This window comes from Dendrobates tinctorius, unplaced genomic scaffold (genome assembly GCF_039654945.1).
Source record: "Dendrobates tinctorius isolate UK_male_01 unplaced genomic scaffold, ASM3965494v1 ptg000003l, whole genome shotgun sequence".
NCBI classification, from domain to species: domain Eukaryota; kingdom Metazoa; phylum Chordata; class Amphibia; order Anura; family Dendrobatidae; genus Dendrobates; species Dendrobates tinctorius.
In genome coordinates this window covers 2,609,422-2,631,527 of record NW_027361671.1, presented here as the reverse complement: position 1 = coordinate 2,631,527, position 22,106 = coordinate 2,609,422, and the positions used below count along the sequence as shown (strand labels likewise).

The window sequence follows — 22,106 nt, the reverse complement described above, 5'->3', positions numbered from 1 at the left end:
CCCATTACTACTTATCAGTACTGCTGACTTAATTTTACGAGCTTGTTGTTGGGTTGATCCTCTCCTTCTTCCACTTCCTTCCTTTCCCAGTCCCTTTACTTCATTGTTCTTCTTTTTTCAGACATTTTATAACATGTTAAATATGATAGTGTAAATTGAACAAAGCACTTGCAAAGTCATTAAGTCAGTCAGGATTTCACTTCCCCAATGATTATACCCACTTGTAGCTCTTGCAAAAACAATCAAAACCTTTTCATGTCCAGTCAAGTCCTCTATTACTGAGAAGTAAGCATTTGAATATGCAAATGAGGGTGTAAACCTGAAGCTTCTGTCACTCCAGCTCTATTCCCTGCCCAGCGCTGCCTCCTTCTGCTTGACTAACAGCTTCTTTGCCTGGAGTCACACAGTATAGAGGCTGCCAGTGAAGTAAGGGGGAGTTGGCACTGGGCAGGGAATAGTGCTGGAGAGACAGAGGCTTCTAATTTACACCCTCATTTGCAAATAAATTCCCTTTAATAATAGAATACACCCCCTCAAGGACCCTTCCTAGTCGTAAACCCCCTAAACAATATAATTAGAGATTGCATTAATAAATGTCAAAGATAGACCAATATGATCACATACACAATGCAAGAATGCTGATTTATTTCTTTCCCATTTAGCACATTATACTTATACTTTTTAAAGAATATTTGCCACGAACATGCAGATGCTTTCCTTGAGCCATGCACACACTTCACAACAATATGACGGGTGACTGACAGACCCCGTTGAATTATTTTTCTAAAATCAGATCATATGCATTTGATTTAAACCTTTCATACACCGCTCAGTAGGCGTAGAATTGGAGCAATATAAATGCACATACAAATAGAATATAAATTTGTGTGTCAGACCATGAAAAATGTGATCCAAATCAGATAATGTGTATAGAAGTCATTCTCTGGAAATGGACGGAGAAAGTTAGAGACATAACCAACGAGATGTAACCATTTCATAGATTATGTAAAGGCGGTTTCCAGTATGGACTTTAATATAATAATATCTGTGGGGGGCTTTCTCCTAGTACCCCCCACAGTCAGCTCACTAAAGTGGCTGTTGACAAACAGCCGATATTCCCACTCTCAAGGTTCAGCGCTGCGTCTTTACCGATTCTTCAGCGATTGCTTACTTTACGTAATGACGGCAATAAGTTAACAGCGCTCCAGCCAATCACTGGGCTCAGCAGCTCGTGCAGTTTACGTTGCCAGAGTCACATTGGGACACTCTTGACTTATAATAGGCTCAATTAGAAATGCAGAAAGAATGTCAGAATATTAGTAAATATTCATATGTATTAGTATTAGTAAAGAAAAGCTAGTCTGATTTATTGGCTGAAACTAGATTTTTAAGTGCCAAAGTAAGACGAAGTTTCTCTACATATATTTCTACCTCTGAATGGCAGAAATATTCTAAAATTTTTAAACAAGTAAATTCTCCTTCATGTTTCAGCGGCTTTATTGATATGCGAGTAGATTTAGGATATTACTTTGGAAGCACTGTACTACATGTTGTTATACTAGTTGGGAAAAGATAGAGAAACAGCCATTAATAAAATGACCAATTGGCCTTTAACCAAAGGCATTTCAAACGTTCACAACCATCCAAAAATAAAAAAGCCAGGAAAAAGTAAGGTACAATTAACCCTACCACGCTGACCATTAAGCAGCCCACTGTACCATAAACTTCAAGCTATGACGATCTACAGAGTAAAAGAAATCTAACATGACAAATTAACAATATTTGAGATTTTCTGTTGGGCCCTAGTAGTTTGCATGGAAAAAAACAACAAAATAATGCCCATGAATAGGGGTATAAAAAAGTTGGAATTGGAGACTTTTGCTGGTAATTAACTTTGCCTTTGGTTAGTATTTAATAAAGTTGGATCTATGTGGCAAGGTGTTGCCAATAACAATCAAGACTTCTGCCAACCCTCAATGTAACTACATTATTTTTTTATTACAACGTAGCTAAGTAAATTATTGACAGCTAAATAAATTGTAATAAATACCTGACTGATATCACTGGTCCAGGCTGCTTTTTCTTGACGCGATGGTGCCAACAAAACCACAGTGAAAGGTGTAGCATCTACTGATTCCACCACGATCTTAAAGTCCAGGTGGCCAAACACATACCCGGACCCCTTTGCTTGAGAGAGTAAAGTTATAATTACAACAAAAGCAGAAACATAAAACACACAGAAGAACATGAATAAAAAAAGTCTTCATTTTTACATAATGAATATTAACATTTGTGTAGAAATCCTACAATTATTTAAAATGGATCTGTACTTTCAAAAAACTTTGAATAGATCAATGGTACAGACAAACAAACTTTGTAATTAATCTGATCAGATTAATCAGCTTTCGTTACCAATTATCAGACACCTCTTCCTCCTGAACTCACCATCGACTTTACAAAATAAAATAAAAAAAAACAGTCTTCAGACAAGGGGGACTGCCAGCTCACTGTGCTGTCATGTGGACCATATTTTATTGTATGAATAGGGGAGGGAGAGGAGGAGTGGAGAGCAGGGAGAGGAAACAGGCAGAGGGAGAATTAGAAATATCAAGGTGAGCTTTTTAAGGCCGAGGTCACACTTGCGAGTGCAATGCGAGAAACTTGCGCGAGTCTCTAGCCTCAATACCTGGCATTGCCGCCGGCACTCGGGACCGGAGCGTTCAGCTGCATAGAAATACATGCAGCCCCATACTCCGGTCCCGAGTACCGGCGGCAGTGCCGGGTATTGAAGCGAGTTTCTTGTATTGCACTTGCAAGTGTGACCTAACAAGTCTTCTTTCTCACTCCAGAGCCGACTGACATCCAGATAGCTCAGCTTTGCTGTACAATATCTTATATGTTGCTCGTCTCTGTGTTCTAAAAAAAATAATAAAGACTAGGAATCCCTCTCTGTGTGCTCTAGTATGTTTGGGATAGATTTCTGAAGCTGGTCTACTGCCACTAGTGCCCCATGGATTGCAAATGAGAGAGAGAGCTGTAGAGGGAAAAACTGTAAAAATGGAGGAAAGTGGTCACACAATGGACAGTACCAGTGTTATCCCTCAGGTACACACAGAACAGCTTATTCTGAAAAGTATAGCTATCCTTAAGAGAAAAAATTCCTAGTGATGTTAAACATATGGTACAAAGCCATATACATATATATATATATATATATATATATATATGATAATTATTGATATATTTAAAATATTAAAATCTCTTGGGCCAAGAAATTTGCCATAAAGGGCACTATTGTCAGTACATGGGCATTTACGCAATGCAGTAGCGTAAGATACATGTCCTGGGGACAATACAATGATAGGATAGTACTCGTAATTGCAGAAAAAAACTAGACTATTATCAGCTCTGCATACAGAGATCAAAGTTGCATGTTGGATTGATAAAACTAGATATTCATTACAAATGAAATACCTCCATTTGGGATCTTGTGGCAGAGTCTGAGGCGCTATGGTCAGCATAATAAGCTATAATGGAATATGTGCTAAACTCTTACTACTACCAAAAATGTACAGGATGTCAGCCATATGTTCACAAGAACAAAATATGGAGTTAGCATCTGGTTGTGTGGACAGCACACCTGGCTTCAGGGTACAACAGCTAAAATACAGGGTTTTTTTTGTAGCAAGGATTTTCCTTTGAAGGGGCCTTAAAGGAACAAAGAAAGAACATGTTGAAAGAATGTATTAATGTCCCTCCAAGACAAATGTAAGCCTGTATATATTGAGCTTGGATTAGGGAGGCACTTCGGGTGCTCTACAACATACTATAGTGCTTGGAAAAAAAAATTGATATATTTTTATCAGTGACAGAAAAAACGGATTTAAAAGTAATTATAGCATAAATACAAGAATGTCCCAGAGGGTATAACTGTGGCATGTGGATTCTAATTTAACCCCTTAACCCCTAGAGCTTTTTTCGGTTTTGCATTTTCATTTTTCGCTCCCCTTCTTCCCAGAGCCATAACTTTTTTATTTTTCAGTCAATATGGCCAGGTGAGGGCTTGTTTTTTGCGGGATAAGTTGAACATTTGAACAATACTATTGGTTTTACCATGTCATGTAAATGGGAAAAAAATTGTGCATTCCCACACTTGTTGTTTTGTTTGGCTTTTTTGCTAGGTTCACTTAATGCTAAAACTGCCCTGCCATTATGATTCTCCAGGTCATTATGAGTTCAATAGACACCAAACATGTCTAGGTTCTCTTTTACCTGAGTGGTGAAAAAAAAATCCAAACTTTGCTAAAAGAAAAAGAAAAAAAAAATCGCCATTTTCTGATACCCGTAGCGTTTCCATTTTTCATGATCTCGGGTTGGGTGAGGGCTTATTTTTTGCACGCCGAGCTGACATCTTTAATGACGCCAATTTGGTGCAGATACGTTCTTTTGATAGCCCGTTCTTGTATTTTAATGCAATGTTGTGGCGGCCAAAAAACATCATTTAGCGATCAGGTTAATATTTTTTTTTGTTAATAGATCAGGCGATTCTGAAGGCGGCGATACCAAATATATGTATGTTTGATTTTAATTTTATAGTTTTATTTTGAATGGGGCAACAGAAGGGTGATTTGAACTTTTTATTTTTTTTCATATTTTTAAAAACATTTTTTTTTTACTTTGGCATGCTTCAATAGTCTCCATGGGAGACTAGAAGCTGCCACAACCCGATCGGCACTGATACATACAGGCGATGATCAGTTCGCCTGTATGTAGCAGATTTACTGACTTGCTATGAGCGCCGAACACTCACCAGCAATCCGACATCAACAACCATAGAGGTCTCTAGGAGACCTCCGATTGTCATGCCGATCACGTGACAGGGGTCACCGGTGTGCATATTTCTAGCACCATTTAAATGCCGTTGTCAGCGTTTGACAGTGGCATTTAACTAGTTAATAACCAGGGGTAGATCACAATTCCACCCACGGCTATTGCAGGCGCATGTCAACTGTTCAAAACAGCTGACATGTCCCGGGAAAGATATGGGCTCACTGCCGGAGCCCACATCAATGGGAGGGAGTCCGACATTGGCGTAAATGTACGCGCGATGTCGGAAAGGAGTTAAAATTAATTAGTTTTACTTGTGCATGAATGACTTTTCTCTGGTTACTCCTTTCTTCTCCCACACTCATCTCATGATGCTATTTTACACAATCTAATATTCATGGTCAAAGTATGGACTTGCGATGTCTGAGTCTGCTGAACCAAACTCAGCCGTCAAGAGACCAATGTTGGAACCGGATATCTCAATCCATACTGGGACAGTGAATTTTAGATGTGTGAAGGGGACCTAAGTATTAAAGAATTTGTATAGGTTTAAAAAAGGGCACACTTTTTTCCAGAAATATTAATTACACAGCGCTTTACAGATTCCCTATCAGTATGTGTTAGGAATGTGGGAGGAAACTGGAGCACCCGGAGAAAACCCACACAAACAAGGGGAGAACATACAAACTCCTTGCAGATGCTGTCCTTGGTGGAATTTGAACCCAGTAACCCAGCGCTGCAAGGCTGTAGTGCCAACGACTGAGCCACCGCGCTGCCCATATGTGCTATTATGATTTTGCTGGGACAATATTGTGAACCTCAAAAAAGACAAGAGTGTTTGAAACACCAGTCCAAAGGTTTTCTGAAAGACAATTACTAGTGTTTAGTGATGAGCAAGTATACTCGTTGCTCTGGTCTCCCCGAGCATGCTTGGGTGGTCTCCGAGTATTTTTGCGTGCTCGGAGATTTAGTTTTCATCGCCTCAGCTACAAGATTTGTGACTGCTATACAGCTTGAATACATGTGTGGAATGCTTGTTTGTTAGGGAATTCCGACATGTATTCAGCCAGTCTACAAGTCGCAAATCATGCAGCTGAGACGACGAAAAATAAAAATCTCAGAGCACGCCAAAATACTCGGAGATCACCCGAGCATGCTCGGGAGATCCGAGCAACAATGCTACTCGCCCATCACTACTAGTGTTATAATTTCACAATTTTACTAACATGGACCATGTAAATGTTGCCAAGTATGGATGACCCTCCAGTTATTACACTAGTTTCTACAGTCAGAAGTTTAAAAATGGACATCAGGAGACAATGATGGCCTGGTTATCTAAGCACCGGTAAAAGATCTTTTACAGGAGAGGCTTCTGCCTAGACATCCACACAGCTAAAGGCATAACAAACAATCAAATCATGGAAACAAACATGAAATGAATCCCCAATCACTCATTACTACATTTATTGACAAGTTGAGAACATAAAAAGCTTATGTAGATTAAACCTTATGCAAAACAATAAAGTCACCCTATACTTTGTGGCCTCACACCATATAGAAAACTATGATGGCACATGCACAAATCTTGTCACAGTACTTGAATAATGTAGTGACATCACAGAACAGCAAAAAGTAATGCCACAGAAACGTGATAATATAGAAAACATGTGAAACCAAAGAAACACTTTAATATACAATACCGTTCGAACGTTTAGGGTCACTTAGAAATTTCCTTATTTGAAAGAAAAGCACAGTTTTTTTTCCAATGAAGCTAACATTAAATGATTCAGAAATACACTCTATACATTGTTAATGTGGTAAATGACTATTCTAGCTGCAAACCTCTGGTTTATAATGCAATATCTCCATAGGTGTATAGAGGACCATTTCAAACAACCATCACTCCAGTGTTCTTATGGTACTTTGTGTTTGATAACTGTGTAAGAAGGCTAATGGATGGTTAGAATACCCTTGAAAACCCTTGTGCAAGCATGTTAGCACAGCTGAAAACAGTTTGGCTGATTAGAGAAGCTATAAACCTGACCTTCCTTTGAGCTAGTTGGGAATCTGGAGCATTACATTTATTGGTTCCTTTAAACTCTCAAAATGGCCAGAAAAAAAGAACTTTCATGTGAAACTCGACAGTCTATTCTTGTTCTTAGAAATGAAGGCCATTCCACGCGAGAAATTGCCAAGAAACTGAAGATTTCCTACAATGGTGGGTACTACTCCCTTCACAGGAAAGCACAAACAGGCTCTAGCCAGAGTAGAAAGAGAAGTGGGAGGCACCGCTACACAAGTGAACAACAAGACAAGTACATTAGAGTCTGTAGTTTGAGAAATCGACACCTCACAGGTCCTCAACTAGCAGCTCCATTAAATAATACACGAAAAACGCCTGTGTCAACGTCTACAGTGAAGAGGCAACTCCGGGATGCTGGCCTTCAGGGCAGAGTGGCAAAGAAAAAGCCATATCTGTGACTGGCTAATAAAAGGAAAAGATTACTATGGGCAAAAGAACACAGAAATTGGACAGATGAATATTTGAAAAAAGTGGAGAGACGAATCCAAGTTTAAGGTGTTTGGATCACACAGAAGAACATTTGTTAGACGCAGAACAACTGAAAAGATGCTGGAAGAGTGTCTGACGCCATCTGTCAAGCATGGTGGAGGTAATGTGCTGGTCTGGGGTTGCTTTGGTGCAGGTAAAGTGGGAGATTTGTACAAGGTAAAAGGGATTTTGAATAAGGAAGGCTATCACTCCATTTTGCAACGCCATGCCATACCTTGTGGACAGCGCTTGATTGGAGCCAACTTCATTGTACAACAGGACAATGACCCAAAGCACACCTCCAAATTATGCAAGAACTATTTAGGGAAGAAGCAGGCAGCTGGTGTTCTATCTGTAATGGAGTGGCCAGCGCAGTCACCAGATCTCAACCCCATTGATGTGTTGTGGGAGCAGCTTGACCGTATAGTACCACAAACTTTTGAGAGATCGTGTATGTGCACACATTGTCTTTTTTTAGGTGTATTCCTCCATGGAAACTATCTGAAAAATCATTGTAAAAATCTCAAAAGAATGAACATAAGCAACTCTATGTAAAATGACTTGTAACTAGTGTTGAGCATTCCGATACCGCAAGTATCGGGTATCGGCCGATATTAGCGGTATCGGAATTCCGATACTTAATTCCGATACTTTTTTCATATCGGATTCCGGGATCGGAATCGGAATAGGAAGTTCCCATCATGCTATGAGCCTGCTTGCTTTGATTAAGCCAATGGGAATCCTCCGAAGTGTGGGCACATCCTGTTAGGCATGTAGGCATGTTAACTATTGGCATGGCTGTGATTGGCTGCCGAAATGATGTCATGATGCACTATAAAAGCCACCGCAGCCGCCATTTCTGGTCACTCTGCTGTGAATTCAGTTAGGGACAGGCTGCTGTAGAAGACTGTGAGGGACAGTTAGAAATAGCGATTCCACCAAACATCTAGTGCTTTACCCAGGCTACATAAACCACCACTGTAGCCTTCTTTGCCCTAGCAGCAGTGTTCACAGCTGTCTGCAAGGGCTGTGTGAGTGCAGCTCACGCTGTGGAGTGGGTCCTGCAGCCACGTCAGGCTGTAGGCCACCCAGTGTGATCACTGCTGCCTCATACATCTTTTATTTTTTGAGCTGCATTTTTTAAATAATTTCAATCTAGTGTGCTTCCATCCGTATCCATATACGTTGGTTGCAAACACTAGTAGTAGACAGCGGAGCCTTTCTGCAGCCTTTCAGTGCTAGTGTCCACTTTGCTGCACTGTTCACGGCTGTCTGAGAGGTCTCTGACTGTGTGTGAGTGCAGCTCACGCTGAGTAGTGTGTCCTGCAGCTACGTCTGGCTGTAGGACGCTCAGCGTGCGTCACTGCCTCACACATATTTTTATTTGAGTGCAGCTCATTTTTTCTTCTATTAGTGTGCATCCATCCGTCTCCATCTACGGTGGTTGCAAACACTATATAGGAGTACACAGCGGAGCCTTTCTGCAGCCTGTCAGTGCCAGTGCCCACTTAGCTGCACTGTTGACGGCTGTCTGAGAGGTCTCTGACTGTGTGTGAGTGCAGCTCACGCTGAGTAGAGTGTCCTGCAGCTACGTCTGGTTGTAGGACGCTCAACGTGCGTCACTGCCTCACACATATTTGTCTTTGAGTGCAGCTCATTTTTTCTTCTCCTATTAGTGTGCATCCATCCGTATCCATCAACATTGGTTGGTTGCAAACACTATATAGGAGTAGATAGAGGAGCCTTTTTTTCTGGCTTGTGCCCTGCCGGCGCAGCCAGATTAGTATTACCCAATTTTTTGGGAGCCTCATCTTTTGCATTGTAGGTTACCTGCCTGCATTGTAATAGCTCCAAAAAGTTGGTGATACTATCAGTTTCAATTCTTTGTTCTCATACTTTGAGTTTGTTTCAAACAAAGAAACCACATAAAAAGTTCACCAAACACTACATTTTGAACTTGTGTAGGCCACATCAGCTCCTATTAAAGTCTAGTCCACACACACACACTTCATAAAATTAGTGTTTCTTGTACCTGTAACCAGCTGTTCAGGAATAAGCACACTAAGGCCCCCCTTTGTACTTTTTTGCCTATCTTAAGCAGTCTTGCAAGATGAAGAAGGCAGGGAGTAAGGCGCGGGGGCGTGGGCGTGGGCGTGGAGTTTCAGCAGGGAGAGGACGTGGGGATTCTGCAGGGAGAGGACGTGGGGATTCTACAGGTAGAGGACGTGGGGATTCTGGGCCTGCTGCGGGCACCAGTGGATCAGCATCCCCCAGTTTTAGCAGGCAACAGTCCTTTATGCGCAGCTTTGTAGGACCTCAACGTACCCCACTGCTGCGGGAGGAACAAATTGAAGCCGTTGTCGGATGGATGGCAGCTAACGCATCGACTTCAATTACTTCCGCATCCTCTCAGGGTCAGAGCACCGAAGAGCAACCATCTGTCTCTTCACCACCTGCCAAAGTGCCCAGGCAGTCAGAGAGACATGGACAGGAGCCATCACAGTCTCTACTTCTGTTCTCGGAATCTGTTGGCTTGGAAAGAGGGGGCCAGCCAAGCAGCATTCCTGAATGTGAAGAAGAGGGAGTATGCAGTGATGCGCAACTTCTTTGTCCCTCTGAATCTGAAGAGGCGAGTGGGCCAGTGCCTATGGTCAGCACACCTCAGTACGCATCAGATGATGACGAGACTCAGTTGCCACTTTCTGGTGCGTACGGTGCTGGCGAGACAACCCCGGAGAAGCAGCTGTTTGAAGAGGGGAGGGAAGATGATGAGGTCCTTGACCCATCATGGCGTGAGCAACAGGAAGGTGGTGGGAGCAGCTCGGAGGAAGAGATTCCCCTACCGGCCAAAACAGGAGGCAGAGGGAGGGGGAAGACTTGGTTGCCTGTACCCTCCACTTCGGCACCCGTTAGGAGCATTCCTCCTTCCAAAGGCAAACCGGGCGCTCACAAGAGTTGCAGTGCGTGGTCCTTTTTTGACACAGTTGCAGATGACATTTGCTTTGTCAAATGCAAGCTGTGTCATCAGAGAGTCAAAAGAGGGAGAAATGTCAGCAACCTCAATACCACAAATATGTGGAAACATGTGCGCACCAAGCACGAGTTGGAGTTGCAGAGACACCCTGAAGACGTAGGCCAACGTACAGCACCACCTACCACCTCTTCAGTTCGTGTTGGGCCCTCTTCCTCCAGCTCACACACTGCTGGTTCGGCTTCCTCACAGGATCGCCAAGGAAGAACCTCTGCCACTGTTGTCCGGAGACCCTGTCAGATTCCACCCATAACAGCACGTTCCCATCCATCACAGCCATCGGTAGCACAGGCATGGGATAAAAGGCGCCCTTACTCGGCAAACCATCCCCGAGCACAGTCTCTGAATGCTGGCATTGCCAAACTTCTGGCAGTTGAAATGCTGTCATTCAGGCTGGTGGACACTGACACCTTCCGGGACTTAATGGCATTGGCAGTCCCCCAATACAACGTGCCCAGCCGCTTTTATTTCAGCAGGCGAGCCGTCCCTGCCCTGCAGAAACATGTTGAGGGCAAAATAAAACATGCGCTACTAAACGCCGTTAGTAGCAAGGTCCACCTGACCACCGATGCGTGGACCAGTAACCATGGACAGGGACGATACCTTTCCCTCACTGCCCACTGGGTCAATGTTGTGGAGCCGGGTACGGATCTGGAGAGTGGCGCTGTACGTGTTCTTCCAACGCCACGGATTGCAGGACTCCAGTCTGTACACATAGACTCCTCCTCCTACTCAAGTTCCTCAGAAACAGCAGAGCAGGAGCCTGTTACGACCGATATGAGCACAGCCGTGGCCAAACGTCAACAGGCTGTACTCAAATTAATTTCTTTGGGGAATCGAAGCCACACAGCGCAGGAGCTCTGGAATGCTATCAAGCTGGAGAGCGATGTGTGGTTTGGGCCAGCGAATCTCCAGCCGGGCTTGGTAGTGTGTGACAATGGCCGAAATCTGGTGGCAGCTCTTGGCCTAGGCAACCTCACACACATCCCATGTCTGGCACATGTTCTTAACTTGGTCGTGCAGAGCTTTCTGAGGGACTATCCGGATCTTGATGCACTGTTGCACAAGGTCCGCATAGAGTGCGCTCACTTGCGACGTTCCAGCACGGCAAGATCGCGCCTCGCTGCTCTGCAGCGACGATTTGGCCTTCCGGAACATCGCATCATATGTGACCTACCCACCCGGTGGAATTCAACGTTACATATGTTGGAGCGGTTGTGTGAGCAGCAGGCAGCAGTCATGGAGTACCAGCTGCATCAGGCGCAAACAAGTCGCACTGTGCGCCGTTCACACTTCAGCACCATTGAGTGGGCCTCTATGAAGGACATCTGCCTCGTTTTGCGTGCCTTCGATGAATCCACGCGGATGGCGAGTGCAGATGATGCACTAGTCAGCATGACTGTCCCCCTTATCTGCCTGCTTCAACAAACACTGCAAGCACTAAGGGATGAGGTTTCAGAAGAGGTGGAGGAAGAGGAGTCCCAAATGCCATCTGCTTCTGGACAGTCTGCGCTACGTGTTTCCTCACAAAGGCCTAGGCAGGGGACACTTTGTGAGGAGGATGAGGAGGAGTCGATGGAGGAGGAAGACATCTCTCCAGAGGAGGGAGGTACACAAACCTCTACTCAGTATGTACAGCGAGGGTGGGGTGATGCAGAGCAGGTCGAGGTCACGCCTCAAACAGGGGACAGCGGTTCTTTGGCAGTTGGGAGTCTGCAGCACATGGTTGATTTCATGCTGCAGTGCCTGAGAAACGACCGCCGCATCGCCCACATTCTCGTCTCGGCTGATTATTGGGTGTACACCCTCCTAGATCCTCGCTACCGGGACAGCGTACAAAGGCTCATACCAACGTTGAACCGGGAGCGTAAAATGCGGGAGTACGAAGAGTCACTGGTGCAGTCCATAATGTTTTCCATTCCACCCGACAGCATTGTTGCTAGTGCTTTACAAAGCAGCTCTGTGCGTCGAGGCAGTGGAGGAAACTCTGCACAAAGAGGGAGCAGAGGCAGTGCCGCAGCACAAGGCAAGACCACTATGGCCCAAATGTGGCAAAGTTTTGTGTGTCCACCACAATTGTCTACACCATCAGCGACGCCTCGAGTCAGCAGGAGGCAACGCTTCCGTCAGATGGTGTCAGACTACATGTCTTGCCCTGTCGCTGTACTCCCAGATGGCTCTTCCCCCTTCAAGTTTTGGGTCTCTAAGCTGGATACATGGCCAGAGCTTAGCCAGTATGCATTGGAGGTGCTGGCTTGCCCTGCTGCCAGTGTATTATCGGAACGTGTCTTTAGTGCCGCAGGTGGTGTACTAACAGACCGTCGCACGCGACTATCTTCCGATAATGTTGACCGGCTGACTTTTCTGAAAATGAACAAGGCCTGGATCTCCAAAGACTTTGCCATTCCTCTTACAGACTAAATTAGTGGTTGGCAACTGTATCCAGGTCTGCTGGTGTGTTCATTTTTCTACCACCTGAACTATAATCCCTGTGCTTCAACACAGCCAGTTGTCGCTCAGATGTGTCGTCTGCACAGAGAAACACACTAGCTCCTGTGTTACTGGGGTTCAGTAATGCCAGCTGATCCCCTGCTGTGTGGACGGCAGAGTCACCAGCTCCATCAACATTCAAACCACTACTGATTTTTAACCTTGCCCAACGTAGGTCTCTGGCTCCACTGTCTCTACTATTTCCCCTGACCTCCAACCCCGCCATCTACATCTCTGAAGTGGCGTCAGCACAATCTACACTTGTTCCTGTGGCTCAGTCCCATCAGTTTATCCCCTGATGTGTGTCCGGCAAGGTCTCCTGCTCTGTCCACATTCCCATAACCAGTAGTGGGAATGAGGACAGAGCTGGCGAACTTGCCGGACAAACATCAGGGGATCAACTGATGGGACTGAGCACCAGTAACACAGGAACAAGTGTAGATTGTGCTGACGCCACTTCAGAGATGTAGCTGGCGGGGTTGGAGGCCAGGGTAAATAGTAGAGACAGTGGAGCCAGAGGCCTAAGTGGAGCATGGTTAGAATCAGTAGTAGTCCACAACCTCCATAAAAACCGATGCCCATTGGCCTCTGCATGCGGCATGCGTAATCCTGGGCTCCAACAGCGTCAGTTGGTGTTCAGAAGTGTCGTCTCCACAGAGCCAAACACATTCGTTCAAGTGTTAGTGGGGTTCAGCACTGTCAGCTGTTCCCCTGCTGTGGAGATGGCAAGTCTCCTGCTGCCTTCACCTGCCAAAATCCAGTAGGCCCCAGCCTGCTCCTCGCCTAATCCTGGGCTCCAACAGCGTCAGTTGGTGTTCAGAAGTGTCGTCTCCACAGAGCCAAACACATTCGTTCAAGTGTTAGTGGGGTTCAGCACTGTCAGCTGTTCCCCTGCTGTGGAGATGGCAAGTCTCCTGCTGCATTCACCTGCCAAAATCAAGTAGGCCCCAGCCTGCTCCTCGCCTAATCCTGGGCTCCAACAACGTCAGTTGGTGTTCAGAAGTGTCGTCTCCACAGAGCCAAACACATTCGTTCAAGTGTTAGTGGGGTTCAGCACTGTCAGCTGTTCCCCTGCTGTGGAGATGGCAAGTCTCCTGCTGCATTCACCTGCCAAAATCCAGTAGGCCCCAGCCTGCTCCTCGCCTAAACCTGGGCTCCAACAACGTCAGTTGGTGTTCAGAAGTGTCGTCTCCACAGAGCCAAACACATTCGTTCAAGTGTTAGTGGGGTTCAGCACTGTCAGCTGTTCCCCTGCTGTGGAGATGGCAAGTCTCCTGCTGCATTCACCTGCCAAAATCAAGTAGGCCCCAGCCTGCTCCTCGCCTAATCCTGGGCTCCAACAACGTCAGTTGGTGTTCAGAAGTGTCGTCTCCACAGAGCCAAACACATTCGTTCAAGTGTTAGTGGGGTTCAGCACTGCCAGCTGTTCCCCTGCTGTGGAGATGGCAAGTCTCCTGCTGCATTCACCTGCCAAAATCAAGTAGGCCCCAGCCTGCTCCTCGCCTAATCCTGGGCTCCAACAACGTCAGTTGGTGTTCAGAAGTGTCGTCTCCACAGAGCCAAACACATTCGTTCAAGTGTTAGTGGGGTTCAGCACTGCCAGCTGTTCCCCTGCTGTGGAGATGGCAAGTCTCCTGCTGCATTCACCTGCCAAAATCAAGTAGGCCCCAGCCTGCTCCTCGCCTAATCCTGGGCTCCAACAACGTCAGTTGGTGTTCAGAAGTGTCGTCTCCACAGAGCCAAACACATTCGTTCAAGTGTTAGTGGGGTTCAGCACTGTCAGCTGTTCCCCTGCTGTGGAGATGGCAAGTCTCCTGCTGCATTCACCTGCCAAAATCAAGTAGGCCCCAGCCTGCTCCTCGCCTAATCCTGGGCTCCAACAACGTCAGTTGGTGTTCAGAAGTGTCGTCTCCACAGAGCCAAACACATTCGTTCAAGTGTTAGTGGGGTTCAGCACTGTCAGCTGTTCCCCTGCTGTGGAGATGGCAAGTCTCCTGCTGCATTCACCTGCCAAAATCAAGTAGGCCCCAGCCTGCTCCTCGCCTAATCCTGGGCTCCAACAACGTCAGTTGGTGTTCAGAAGTGTCGTCTCCACAGAGCCAAACACATTCGTTCAAGTGTTAGTGGGGTTCAGCACTGTCAGCTGTTCCCCTGCTGTGGAGATGGCAAGTCTCCTGCTGCATTCACCTGCCAAAATCAAGTAGGCCCCAGCCTGCTCCTCGCCTAATCCTGGGCTCCAACAACGTCAGTTGGTGTTCAGAAGTGTCGTCTCCACAGAGCCAAACACATTCGTTCAAGTGTTAGTGGGGTTCAGCACTGTCAGCTGTTCCCCTGCTGTGGAGATGGCAAGTCTCCTGCTGCATTCACTTGCCAAAATCAAGTAGGCCCCAGCCTGCTCCTCGCCTAATCCTGGGCTCCAACAACGTCAGTTGGTGTTCAGAAGTGTCGTCTCCACAGAGCCAAACACATTCGTTCAAGTGTTAGTGGGGTTCAGCACTGTCAGCTGTTCCCCTGCTGTGGAGATGGCAAGTCTCCTGCTGCATTCACCTGCCAAAATCAAGTAGGCCCCAGCCTGCTCCTCGCCTAATCCTGGGCTCCAACAACGTCAGTTGGTGTTCAGAAGTGTCGTCTCCACAGAGCCAAACACATTCGTTCAAGTGTTAGTGGGGTTCAGCACTGTCAGCTGTTCCCCTGCTGTGGAGATGGCAAGTCTCCTGCTGCATTCACCTGCCAAAATCAAGTAGGCCCCAGCCTGCTCCTCGCCTATTCCTGGGCTCCAACAACGTCAGTTGGTGTTCAGAAGTGTCGTCTCCACAGAGCCAAACACATTCGTTCAAGTGTTAGTGGGGTTCAGCACTGCCAGCTGTTCCCCTGCTGTGGAGATGGCAGTCTCTCCTGCTGTCTCCGCATTACAAAGACAGTAGGCCTCTGCCTACACCCTCCTATTTCCTGGGCTTCAACACAGCCAGTTGTAGCTCGGAAGTGCCGTCCACACGGAAAGAGACACTTGCTCCCGTGTCTCAGTGGGGTTCAGTAACGTCAGCTGATCCCCTGCTTTGTGGATGGCAGTCTCTCCTGCTGTCACCTCTTTCAAAATACAGTAGGCCTCTGCCTACACCCTCCTATTTCCTGGGCTTCAACACAGCCAGTTGTAGTTCGGAAGTGCCGTCCACACGGAAAGAGACACTTGCTCCCGTGTCTCAGTGGGGTTCAGTAACGTCAGCTGATCCCCTGCTGTGTGGATGGCAGTCTCTCCTGCTGTCACCTCTTTCAAAATACAGTAGGCCTCTGCCTACACCCTCCTATTTCCTGGGCTTCAACACAGCCAGTTGTAGTTCGGAAGTGCCGTCCACACGGAAAGAGACACTTGCTCCCGTGTCTCAGTGGGGTTCAGTAACGTCAGCTGATCCCCTGCTGTGTGGATGGCAGTCTCTCCTGCTGTCACCTCTTTCAAAATACAGTAGGCCTCTGCCTACACCCTCCTATTTCCTGGGCTTCAACACAGCCAGTTGTAGTTCGGAAGTGCCGTCCACACGGAAAGAGACACTTGCTCCCGTGTCTCAGTGGGGTTCAGTAACGTCAGCTGATCCCCTGCTGTGTGGATGGCAGTCTCTCCTGCTGTCACCTCATTCAAAATACAGTAGGCCTCTGCCTACACCATCCTATTTCCTGGGCTTCAACACAGCCAGTTGTAGTTCGGAAGTGCCGTCCACACGGAAAGAGACACTTGCTCCCGTGTCTCAGTGGGGTTCAGTAACGTCAGCTGATCCCCTGCTGTGTGGATGGCAGTCTCTCCTGCTGTCACCTCTTTCAAAATACAGTAGGCCTCTGCCTACACCCGCCTATTTCCTGGGCTTCAACACAGCCAGTTGTAGTTCGGAAGTGCCGTCCACACGGAAAGAGACACTTGCTCCCGTGTCTCAGTGGGGTTCAGTAACGTCAGCTGATCCCCTGCTGTGTGGATGGCAGTCTCTCCTGCTGTCACCTCATTCAAAATACAGTAGGCCTCTGCCTACACCATCCTATTTCCTGGGCTTCAACACAGCCAGTTGTAGTTCGGAAGTGCCGTCCACACGGAAAGAGACACTTGCTCCCGTGTCTCAGTGGGGTTCAGTAACGTCAGCTGATCCCCTGCTGTGTGGATGGCAGTCTCTCCTGCTGTCACCTCATTCAAAATACAGTAGGCCTCTGTCTACACCATCCTATTTCCTGGGCTTCAACACAGCCAGTTGTAGTTCGGAAGTGCCGTCCACACGGAAAGAGACACTTGCTCCCGTGTCTCAGTGGGGTTCAGTAACGTCAGCTGATCCCCTGCTGTGTGGATGGCAGTCTCTCCTGCTGTCACCTCTTTCAAAATACAGTAGGCCTCTGCCTACACCCTCCTATTTCCTGGGCTTCAACACAGCCAGTTGTAGTTCGGAAGTGCCGTCCACACGGAAAGAGACACTTGCTCCCGTGTCTCAGTGGGGTTCAGTAACGTCAGCTGATCCCCTGCTTTGTGGATGGCAGTCTCTCCTGCTGTCACCTCTTTCAAAATACAGTAGGCCTCTGCCTACACCCTCCTATTTCCTGGGCTTCAACACAGCCAGTTGTAGTTCGGAAGTGCCGTCCACACGGAAAGAGACACTTGCTCCCGTGTCTCAGTGGGGTTCAGTAACGTCAGCTGATCCCCTGCTGTGTGGATGGCAGTCTCTCCTGCTGTCACCTCTTTCAAAATACAGTAGGCCTCTGCCTACACCCTCCTATTTCCTGGGCTTCAACACAGCCAGTTGTAGTTCGGAAGTGCCGTCCACACGGAAAGAGACACTTGCTCCCGTGTCTCAGTGGGGTTCAGTAACGTCAGCTGATCCCCTGCTGTGTGGATGGCAGTCTCTCCTGCTGTCACCTCATTCAAAATACAGTAGGCCTCTGCCTACACCCTCCTATTTCCTGGGCTTCAACACAGCCAGTTGTAGTTCGGAAGTGCCGTCCACACGGAAAGAGACACTTGCTCCCGTGTCTCAGTGGGGTTCAGTAACGTCAGCTGATCCCCTGCTGTGTGGATGGCAGTCTCTCCTGCTGTCACCTCTTTCAAAATACAGTAGGCCTCTGCCTACACCCTCCTATTTCCTGGGCTTCAACACAGCCAGTTGTAGTTCGGAAGTGCCGTCCACACGGAAAGAGACACTTGCTCCCGTGTCTCAGTGGGGTTCAGTAACGTCAGCTGATCCCCTGCTGTGTGGATGGCAGTCTCTCCTGCTGTCACCTCATTCAAAATACAGTAGGCCTCTGCCTACACCATCCTATTTCCTGGGCTTCAACACAGCCAGTTGTAGTTCGGAAGTGCCGTCCACACGGAAAGAGACACTTGCTCCCGTGTCTCAGTGGGGTTCAGTAACGTCAGCTGATCCCCTGCTGTGTGGATGGCAGTCTCTCCTGCTGTCACCTCTTTCAAAATACAGTAGGCCTCTGCCTACACCCTCCTATTTCCTGGGCTTCAACACAGCCAGTTGTAGTTCGGAAGTGCCGTCCACACGGAAAGAGACACTTGCTCCCGTGTCTCAGTGGGGTTCAGTAACGTCAGCTGATCCCCTGCTTTGTGGATGGCAGTCTCTCCTGCTGTCACCTCTTTCAAAATACAGTAGGCCTCTGCCTACACCCTCCTATTTCCTGGGCTTCAACACAGCCAGTTGTAGTTCGGAAGTGCCGTCCACACGGAAAGAGACACTTGCTCCCGTGTCTCAGTGGGGTTCAGTAACGTCAGCTGATCCCCTGCTGTGTAGATGGCAAAGTCTCCTGCTGCCTACACAGTCATACCACTACTGATTTTTAACCGTGCTCCAATTAGGCCTGTGGCTCCACTGTCTCTCGTATTTCCCCTGTCCTCCAACCCCGCCAGTTACAGCTCCGAAGTGGCGTCTGCACAATCCACACTTGTTCCTGTGTTACAGGTGTTCAGTCCGGTCAGTTAATCCCCTGATGTGTGTCCGGCAATGTCGCCTGCTCTGTCCACATTCCCATTATGGGAATGTGGACAGAGCAGGCGACATTGCCGGACACACATCAGGGGATTAACTGACCGGACTGAACACCTGTAACACAGGAACAAGTGTGGATTGTGCAGACGCCACTTCGGAGCTGTAACTGGCGGGGTTGGAGGACAGGGGAAATACGAAAATCAGTGAAGCCACAGGCCTAAGTGGAGCTTGGTTCAAATTAGTAGTCTACAACCGATCTTAAAATTTCTTCAATGCAGCCTCAGCCTGCTCCGTGCTTGTCCCTGGGCTTCCACACAGCCAGTTGTTGCTCGGAAGTGCCGTCTTCACAGAGTAAAACACTAGCTCCTGTGTTTGTGGGGTTCAGTAACGTCAGCTGTTCCCCTGCTGTTTTGATGGCAATCTGTCCTGCTGCCTCCCAATTGACAGCACATCAGGCCTCAGCCTGCTAAGTGCTTGTCCTGGGCTCCAACATCGCCAGTTGCTGCTCATAACTGACTTTGGCACGGGTACTCCCTCCTGCCCAGCTTGGTTCCAGCCCTGCCTGCTGTTTCCGGGAAGTGTCAATGTCAGTTTGCCACCCCAAGTTGCCATGTCGTGTTGCGGTTGGGTTAGCCGAGGCTAGGGTGCCAGCAGTTTAGGTGCTTCCTATGTGGACTGCGGGTTCTGGTAAGAAAGGCTTGTTCCATAGTGCCAGTAGGACAAGCACCCCCTGTAGGACTGTGTGATTCGGTAACTGCGGCCAGCTTGCGGCATGCCAACTTTGCTTTTCAGGGGTAACTTCTGATACCCCTCCGTGTTCCAGCACAGTCAGCTGGTTCTCGTCAGAGCCTTTGGCCTAGGTGCCTCCATCTCGGTATCCGAGTTCCGGCAACGTCTGCTGGTCCTTGGTAGTGCTTTGTAGCACAGGTACCTCCTGCTTAGTAACCGGGTTCCAGCACCGTCAGCTGGTCCTTGGTTGTGCCATTGGCTCTTATTCCTTCTGCTGCCCCTCCGGGTGCCAGCACTGTCAGCTGGTCCTCGCTATTTCCATTTGCTCTTGCAGCTTATGCTACCCCTCCGGGTTCCAGCACCGTCAGCTGGTTCTCGTCAGAGCCTTTGGCCTAGGTGCCTCCATCTCGGTATCCGAGTTCCGGCAACGTCTGCTGGTCCTTGGTAGTGCTTTGTAGCACAGGTACCTCCTGCTTAGTAACCGTGTTCCAGCACCGTCAGCTGGTCCTCGGTTGTGCCATTGGCTCTTATTCCTTCTGCTGCCCCTCCGGGTGCCAGCACTGTCAGCTGGTCCTCGCTATTTCCATTTGCTCTTGCAGCTTATGCTACCCCTCCGGGTTCCTGCACCGTCAGCTGGTTCTCGGCAGAGCCTTTGGCCTAGGTGCCTCCATCTCGGTATCCGAGTTCCGGCAACGTCTGCTGGTCCTTGGTAGTGCTTTGTAGCACAGGTACCTCCTGCTTAGTAACCGGGTTCCAGCACCGTCAGCTGGTCCTTGGTTGTGCCATTGGCTCTTATTCCTTCTGCTGCCCCTCCGGGTGCCAGCACTGTCAGCTGGTCCTCGCTATTTCCATTTGCTCTTGCAGCTTATGCTACCCCTCCGGGTTCCAGCACCGTCAGCTGGTTCTCGTCAGAGCCTTTGGCCTAGGTGCCTCCATCTCGGTATCCGAGTTCCGGCAACGTCTGCTGGTCCTTGGTAGTGCTTTGTAGCACAGGTACCTCCTGCTTAGTAACCGGGTTCCAGCACCGTCAGCTGGTCCTCGGTAGTGCCATTGGCTCTTGTTCCTTCTGCTGCCCCTCCCGGTGCCAGTACCGTCAGCTGGTTCAAGAGGACAAAGAACAGGAAGACAACCACCAAGATGCAGAACAACAAGAGAGAGAAGACCAAGAAGCATAAAAAAAACAAAGCAGAAGAACATTAAGCATAAGACTAATACTCTGAGCAAATGATATTATCTTATTTATAAGCAGAAGAAGACTAAGCAGTGTATGGGGGTGAGTCCGTTCCTCCTCGTGGTGCCCCTGGAAAAGGCCTGCTGCTGCAGGCCAAACTGAACGCGGACAAATCCTGTTGTAAATCTTTTGTGACAGGCAGAACGGAAGGTGTAAACTTCTAACTTTTCCAGATAACAACTACAGGAATGCCTGACACAAACAAGAATATGATGAAGAAGAATAGGAAGAAGATGAAGAAGTTGAATATGTAGAATAATAATTGTTGAATAAGAAGAATATGAAGAATGTAAGAAAAGGAAGAAGAAGAAGAAGAAGAATGTAAAAAAAGGAAGTAGAAGAATTTAAAAAAGGAAGAAGAAGAAGAATGTAAAAAAAGGAATAAGAAGAAGAATGTAAAAAAAGGAAGAAGAAGAATGTAAAAAAAGGAAGTAGAAGAATGTAAAAAAAGGAGGAAGAAGAAGAAGAAGAATGTAAAAAAAGGAATAAGAAGAAGAAGAAGGTAAAAAAAAGGAAGAAGAATAAGAAAGAAGAAGAAAGAAGAAGAAGACATACATGTCTGGCAAAATATAAATGAGGCTAACATAGTCAATATCTTTGTAACTCCTAACATCTTTAAAAAAAAAGTTTAATTCCTGCTATTCCATTTGATTGGGCTAAACCTCTATGGCTTTAATGTCTCCTCCACCTCCCACAATACATTCTACATTATTCTTAGTTGTTTTTCTTCATGTAGAATTAACCTACAAGGAAAGAAAGGTTTTTTTTTAATTCCGATATTTTGGCCCCATTGACTTGCATTGGTTCCCGGTATCGGAATCGGCGATACCGATACTTTTTTTTAAGATCGGCCGATCCATTCCGATCCGATATTTTCAAGTATCGGCTGGTATCGCTCAACTCTACTTGTAACAAATGTTCAGGCTTTTGGATAGCTTTACGAATTCAGGTTTCCAAAAACGCCAAACAGTCAAAAGTGATCTGATCGTTCTGGCTTTTTTCACTAGGAAGACGCTCAGCACATTGCTATTCAAGTCAATGGGAAAAATTAAAAGAAATACCTGCATGTCTTTTGCCGTTATTTCACTCCCCAAAAAAACTCTAAAAACAGTACCAACGACGTCACAAATACCATGGGAAAACCCTTCAGCCTCCAAAAAATCCACTGTCAGCTGCAACCATAGGAAATATGCTCAGGAAAGAACTGAAACAAAAACACAAAAGGCACTTGAGGGGAAAAAAAGTTTCCTGAGGAGTCTTCTGCTTGAAAACTGAGGCAGGTTCACTTGA

The 22,106-nt window shown here is 47.2% G+C and overlaps 1 protein-coding gene across 2 annotated transcripts in view; it reads right to left on the bottom strand.

Moving 5' to 3' along the window:
• RASGRF2 (Ras protein specific guanine nucleotide releasing factor 2) overlaps positions 1–22,106 on the bottom strand; it is a 469,786-nt gene that overhangs the window by 130,919 nt on the left and 316,761 nt on the right. For both annotated transcript variants that reach the window (XM_073581445.1, XM_073581523.1), the window contains exon 12: positions 2,051–2,187. In XM_073581445.1, the coding sequence (XP_073437546.1) occupies positions 2,051–2,187 (137 nt within the window). The remainder of the gene's footprint in view (positions 1–2,050; positions 2,188–22,106) is intronic.